Source organism: Triticum aestivum, chromosome 7B (genome assembly GCF_018294505.1).
Source record: "Triticum aestivum cultivar Chinese Spring chromosome 7B, IWGSC CS RefSeq v2.1, whole genome shotgun sequence".
In the NCBI taxonomy this organism is placed as follows: domain Eukaryota; kingdom Viridiplantae; phylum Streptophyta; class Magnoliopsida; order Poales; family Poaceae; genus Triticum; species Triticum aestivum.
Window position 1 is genome coordinate 727,363,656 of NC_057813.1, and position 7,098 is coordinate 727,370,753.

Consider the following 7,098-nt stretch of genomic DNA (forward strand, 5'->3'; position numbering starts at 1 on the left):
TTTTATTGTACCACTTCTACGGAGTTAAGTTTTGGTATCACCGTTCAAATTTATGTATTGTGGTTGTAATTAACTCAAATGACAATCATGTTGTCAAGATTGCATTTTACTCTCTCCATCCCGAATTATTGGTCACAGAGATGGATAGCGATGAAGTATTAAATAGTGTGTCAACATTATTATGTCGGCAGATTAAATCGGACAGAGATTTAATGGGTGTTTGGTTCAGGGACCTTTTAGTCCCAGAGACTAGAAAAAGTCCCTAAAAAGTCCCTAGGAACCAAATGAAAGGGACTTTTTCTACAGGGACTAGAAAAAGACTCTACTAAAGAGTCCTTTTAAATTAATCCCTGGGACTAGAAAAAGTCTTAGGACTTCTGAAACAAACATCCCCTTACTCCAACGGAACACATGACAAATGCTGGCTGAATCTGGCCACGCTAGCAGTAAATACTCAACCGGCTCAATCATTTATTTTCTTGCAGAAATGCATGTGCCGTGCTTCTCGGGTCTATATTTGTATCTCACCATAAATGATGCACATGATGGCTGCTGGCGCTGCTTGCATGGCCATGTACACAGTATGGTCGATGCACATCAAATACAGATCAGTCAATCAATACATTAATTCGTTGTTCCAGTGATACACATGCATGCAGTTCAAAAAAACACTACTCTTCAACGCACGGACGAAATGGCACCGCGAGGTCTGGAGTACGCCAACTCCAATACACTACCCCAAACAGACGTCCGTTTTATTCGGATTTCGTCTGTTTAGGAATGAGGATGGGGTCGTATCCGCTCGGATTTGGGTTTGCGTTGGCAACGCGCGGCTTCTTCTTCGACCGCATCAAATTTTCAAGATATATATTACTATTTTTGATGGATTGATGCAAACTATTTTTGAAGATAATTTCTAATTCAAACTTCAAGGTGAAACCTTTTTCTTTTATTATCTTGAGAAATGATAAGCTTAGAACTTCAGTTATATGAGTATATCAAAATTTAGGAAGCCATTTTGCATTTCGTCCCGGGCCCCCAATTTTTTGGAAACAGCCCTGGCACCCAACAATGCGTGAGAGTGAATGGCTTGTCTTTGTGTCGGGTCTTGAACGCCTCCAAAATTTGGAATGCCTACACAATCAAACATGCGGCCAACATGAAAGGACATAGAATGCATGAAACTTAAATGTCATGCCAACATGAATGGATGCATGATGGAAAAGGGAGAGGTTCATACCAAGTCACCAAGGCCTAGGCCGCTCACGGGACGGGCTTTGACACTCTCAAGCGCGGCACCATATTTGTTGCATTCTTGTTGGATGATTCCCCACCTTTTTTGGATTGAATTGATGCCGCGGGTGCTTGTGAATTGGTAGGGGGGCAAACTTTCTTCGCTCATGAAAGTTCTTGCAAACTCTTGTCCAAAAGATGGCTCTCAGCAAAAAAGACAGTCAGAACAGTACATGAACAATAAACTTTTTACAAACCCCAAATTTATCTTTTTTGCTGAGAGCTACCCAAATGTCCAAATGATCAGAAAATTGGAGCGGACCTCATGCATCAAAATATCTACCATGGAAAAAATGGATATTTTTGAATTTTTCTAGTATTTTTTTAATAAAAATTCTTCAACACGGGCTCAGAAATGGATATTCGGTATTCAGCACGTTAATTACTAATCCCCCGGTAAAGAAATATAAGAGCCTTTAGATCAGTAAAGCAGTGATCTAAAAATCTAAAAACACCTATATTTCTTTAAATGGGTAGTAGCAAGTACATTTTGAATGTGGATGGGAGTGGCTGATTATTCAGGTGAGTGATTCTTTTGCGAAATGATGTTTGTAGAGATGGTTTCACCTGGATGAGTGGGTGGATAGCATGCAGCATTATGAGATAAGCGCAGGGGTTTTGTGCAAAAGTATCAAGCCCTCCCGGTCTTGCCTCATCTGCACTATGCACGATCTCTTCGTTTCTATATAAGCAGCCCCAAAGCTTGTACAGGTGACAGACACAGCCCGGTCTTCCTGCGTCTCTCTTGTACCTGGACGCCCTCGGAGCAGCTAGCTGCATCTCTACAAACCATCCAGGTTAGTTCAGCATCTAGTTTATGCTCCCGGTAATTATCTTATCTTTGCTCATCGTCTTTGTGAACGTAATGAGACGTCTAAGTGGTACATACCTAGTATAGTAGGCAGCAGTTGTTTGGAGGAGAGATGGCGCCGGCGGCATTGACGGCGTTGGACGCGAGGGCGCCACGGGCGGAGGGCCTGGCGACGGTGCTGGCCATCGGCACGGCGGCACCGGACAACTGCGTGTACCAGGCCGACTACCCGGACTACTACTTCCGGGTCACCAACAGCGACCACCTCCCCGAGCTCAAGCAGAAGTTCAAGCAGATATGTAAGTTTGGTTGAGCAATTAGAATAAAGAACTATAAGTATATATGGATGGTAAATAGAATACTACTAGTATTTTAGTTGCCCATAAGTAGTACATCTTGTTTTAAGTTTCGGTTTCAGGAAAAGCAAGTGCTTTTGGTCTGCATTTCGACCAAGAGAGAAACTTCCACTTGAAACTCAGCCAAAAAATTATAATTTTTTTCATGTATTGTTGGACTGGCTGAAATATCTTACCAAAAGGTAATTATATCGGTGTCTACTGGAACTGACTGAAATTCTGTGAATTTCATTCACTGTTTCCATCTTCTGGGTGAGTGCAGGTGAGGGGTCCATGATCCGGAAGAGGCACATGCACATGACCGAGAAGCTGCTTGAGCAAAACCCCAGCATGTGCGAGTTCAACGCCCCGTCACTGGACGTGCGCCAGGGCATCCTCCTCACCGAGGTCCCCAAGCTCGGGATGGCTGCGGCGCAGAAGGCAATCAAGGAGTGGGGCCAACCGTTGTCGAAGATCACACACCTTGTGTTCTGCACCCGGCAATCCGTGGGCTTGCCGGGTGCCGACTACCATCTCATAAAGATGCTTGGCCTCAACCCGTCGGTGAGGCGCGTCATGTTGTACCTACAAGGCTGCTTCGCCGGCGCTACAGCGATCCGTGTGGCAAAGGACATTGCCGAGAACAACCATGGAGCACGCGTCCTCATCGTCTGCTCGGAGATCACAGCCGCCACCTTCCGTGGCCCCTCAGCCACGGGGTCCCACCTTGATAATCTCGTCTCCCAGGCGCTCTTCGGTGACGGCGCCGCCGCGATGGTTGTTGGTGCTGACCCCAAGGAGCCCATGGAGAAGCCAATTTTCCAGTTGGTCTCAACAAGCCAGACCATCCTGCCCGAGTCGGATGGTCTCATCGAAGTAAACCTCTTGGAGGTTGGGCTCACCATCCACATCGACAAGGACGTGCCTAGGATCATCTCAAAAAATATTGAGCATGCGTTGACCAACGCCTTTGCGCCACTCGGCATCGATGACTGGAACTCCATCTTCTGGGTGGCGCACCCCGGTGGGCCGGCAATTCTTGACATGATCGAGGCCAAGGTCAACCTGAACAAAAAGCGGATGAGTGCCAGCAGGCACGTCCTGTCCGAATACGGCAACATTGCCGGCGCCACTGTCCTCTTCATTCTGGATGAGATGCGTAAGCGCTCTGCCGAGGAGAACCATGCCACTACTGGCGAGGGCATGGACTGGGGCGTCCTCTTCGGATTTGGCCCCGGCATCACCCTCGAGACCGTCGTCATCCGGAGCATGCCTATCAACACCACCACATGATCCATACTAGTGGAGAGCATGTGTGGTGGCAGAAACGTTTCTTTCCTGAATAAGTCACCTTATCAGCATTTTCATTGTTGAATAAGTTACCTTCTCTTGAAGTGTATTAGGCTCTCGTTGCTAATCAAGTTGTATTGTGCTATACTATTTGTGATTGTTATTTAATAATTTTTCATGCAAAATTGACCATCGAAGTAGGTAAGACCCTGTTAACGAAACACTAAATAAGCTAAAAATGGTGGGAAAATTGTGATGATCCACCGCAATACCGCGAACCTGTAATCACGTAAATAGAAGCTTGGATTACTTAGGTTATGACCCATGTGGTATGCATTCAACCCTGTTTTGCAATGTCTTGTTGCGGAGTTCATGGAACTAGCTACATAGCACCATTTAACGGTCATCCCTTTTATCCTTTTATATAAGTAAACGTATGGATATCTTCTATGAGCAATGATTTTGGTCTGTAGTCTTTGACACGGGAGGTTTCTTTTAAAACACCCCCCATATTTTTTTCGAAAAGGGGGTTTGCCCCAGCCTCTGCATCAGAAAGATGCATACGACCATATTATTAATAAGCAAAAGATTCAACAGAGGTCCCGTAGTCTCAAACAAAGAAACAAGTGCTCAACAAGGAGCACGAAAGCACAAAAAGGGACAGCCACAACCGGCAGGCAAAAACAGATAGAAAACTAAACACCTATCCTATTACATGACCGCCATCCAAACAGGTTGAAGATAGCCCGAGCTACCGTCTCCCATCAGATAGAACCAGTACCCAAATGCTCTCTGGCCTCCGTCGAAGTGAGTAGCGACCACATACGGATGAGTGTAGTGGCCCTGAAGATAACCTGCAAGAAATGAATATTTTTTGTTCTATTAAAAACCAAATCGTTTCTGCAGTTCCAGATTGCCCAGAGTAAAGCACATACTCCTAAATGGATATGTCTCGCTGTTACTACGTCAATCCCATCGAGCCACGTCCCAAATAACGTGTTGATAAAATTCGGAGGCGTTATATTAAAAGCTATATGGATGGACCTCCACAAAATCTTTGCCAAAGGGCAATCAAGAAAGAGGTGTCTGATTGATTCATCACTATCACAAAAACTACATCTTTTAGAGACCGTCCAGTTGCGCTTCGCCAAATTGTCTTTAGTTAAGATGACTTGTTTGTGGACAAACCACATAAACACTTTGATTTTTAAAGGCAGTTTGACTTTCCAAACATGTTTCGAACTAGGAACAACGCTAGCGTTGATAATATCCAAATACATGGATTTAACTGAAAACTCCCCATTCTTAGTTAGTTTCCGGCGAAGCTAATCTGACTGTTGAGAGAGTTGGACATCCATCAATCGTCTCATAAGATGGAGCCAAGCTTCTCAACGATTTCCTACTAGCGTCCTCCTGAATTGAATATTAAGAGGATTTGACTGTAATACTGTTGCAACGTAAGCGTCTCTTCGCTGAATAATATTATAGAGAGAAGGATATTGGATCGCAAGGGGTGCCTCCCCTAGCCATGTATCCTCCCAGAATCTTGTGGAAGTACCATTTCCAACTACGAACTTTGTCCTATTGAAGAAGGCTGATTTCACTTGCATGAGTCCTTTCCAAAAAGGCGAATCAGTCGGTCTTACCGTCACCTGGGACAAAGTTTTGGACTGAAGGTACTTAGCACGAAGAATCTGTGCCAAAGTGGCATCCATCTCTACAGATAACTTATACAGCCATTTGCTGAGAAGACATCTGTTCTTTACCTCTAAATTTTCAATGCCTAGACCCCCCCTGGTCTTTCGGCCTACAAATTATATCCCACATAGCGAGTCTGTATTTTCTTTTTAATTCATCGCTTGCTAGAAGAAGCGCGATCGAGAAAATCTAGCCTTTTCCGTACTCCAACTGGTACTTCGTAAAAAGACAATAAAAACATAGGCATACTCGTGAGAACCGAATTAATCAGAATCAATCGTCCTCCGTATGACATAAGCTTGCACTTCCAGCAGCTCAGTTTTTTCTCAAATCGATCTTCAATGCTCTTCCACTCTTTGTTAGAGAGCTTGCGATGGTGAATTGGTATACCCAAATATGTGAAGGGTAAAGATCCCAATTCACACCCAAACAATTATTTGTAAGCTTATTGTTCTTCTTTAGCTCTTCCAAAGCAGAACAATTCACTTTTGTGGAAGTTAATCTTCAACCCCGATAATTGTTCGAATAAGCATAAAACAAGCTTCATATTTCTATCTTTAGCCAAATCATGCTGCATAAAGATGATAGTATCATCAGCATACTGTAGGATAGACACTTTCCCATCAACTAAATGCGGGACGAGGCCACCAACCTGACCATCATCCTTGGCCCTTCCTATTAAGATTGTCAACATATCAGCGACAATATTAAACAGAATCGGCGACATCGGATCTCCTTGTCGCAGGCCCTTGTGAGTCTGGAAATAATGACCTATGTCATCATTAACCCTGATTCCAATACTCCCTTTTTGCGTGAACGAATCTACCTGGTCTCTCCAGGCCTGATCGAAACCTTTCATACGCAAAGCCTGCTGAAGAAATGACCATTTTACCTTGTCGTGCGCTTTCTCAAAATCCACTTTAAAAACCACCCCGTCAAGTTTTTTCGTGTGGATTTCATGGAGCGTTTCATGCAGAATCACAACCCCTTCTAGGATGTTTCTGTCCGACATGAAAGCAGTTTGGGACGGCTGAACCACAGAATGTGCAATCTGTGTAAGCCTATCAGTCCCAACTTCGGTAAATATTTTAAAGCTAACATTAAGAAGAGAGATCGGCCTAAATTGCTCAGTCTTCACAGCCTCTGTTTTCTTAGGAAGAAGCGTGATAGTACCGAAGTTCAAGTGAAACAGCTGCAACTGTCCCAAGAAAAGGTCCTGGAACATCGGGAGCAAGTCCCCCTTAATAATGTGCCAACACTTCTTATAAAACTCCACCGGAAAACCATCCAGTCCTGGAGCTTTATTATTTTTCATTTGGGAAATTGATTCAAATAACTCTTTCTCCGAAAATGGGGCTGTCAAAATATCGTTCTCATCAACTGCGAGCTGAGGAACATCCTCAACCCTCGACTCATCCAAAGAAACAAAATTGTCCTCAGGAGGCCCAAACAGCTCTTTGTAGTAATTGGTGATATATGCCTTTAGGATCTCCTGCCCTAAAATCATTCCCTCATCTTGCTCAAGCTGAAAAATTCTTTTCTTTCGGTGCTTGCCATTCGCAATCATGTGGAAGAATTGTGTGTTATCATCCCATTGGACGATTTTGCGAACTTTAGCTCGTAGTGCCCATTCAACTCCTCCTCACGGAGCAGTTCTTTCAATCTTAACTC

The 7,098-nt window shown here is 44.2% G+C and overlaps 1 protein-coding gene across 2 annotated transcripts; it reads left to right on the plus strand.

The window, feature by feature from the left end:
• The first annotated feature begins 1,988 nt into the window (after positions 1-1,988).
• Positions 1,989-3,914, plus strand: LOC123159780 (chalcone synthase 2). 2 transcript variants are annotated; one of them, XM_044577605.1, is made up of 3 exons: positions 1,989-2,090; positions 2,192-2,403; positions 2,723-3,914. In XM_044577605.1, the coding sequence occupies exons 2-3, from the start codon at positions 2,217-2,219 to the stop codon at positions 3,730-3,732; spliced, it is 1,197 nt and encodes a 398-aa protein (XP_044433540.1). In that variant the 5' UTR covers positions 1,989-2,090; positions 2,192-2,216; the 3' UTR covers positions 3,733-3,914. The 2 variants fall into 2 exon arrangements, with proteins under 2 accessions (XP_044433540.1, XP_044433541.1); XM_044577606.1 differs by having other exon boundaries at positions 2,034-2,090; positions 2,187-2,403.
• The last annotated feature ends 3,184 nt before the right edge of the window (positions 3,915-7,098 follow it).

Coding starts and splice junctions, on each gene's coding strand:
- LOC123159780 (XM_044577605.1), top strand. CDS start 2,217: ATGGCGCCGGCGGCATTGACGGCGTTGGACGCGAGGGCGCCACGGGCG. Junction 2,404..2,722: donor GCAGAAGTTCAAGCAGATAT/GTAAGTTTGGTT, acceptor GGGTGAGTGCAG/GTGAGGGGTCCATGATCCGG.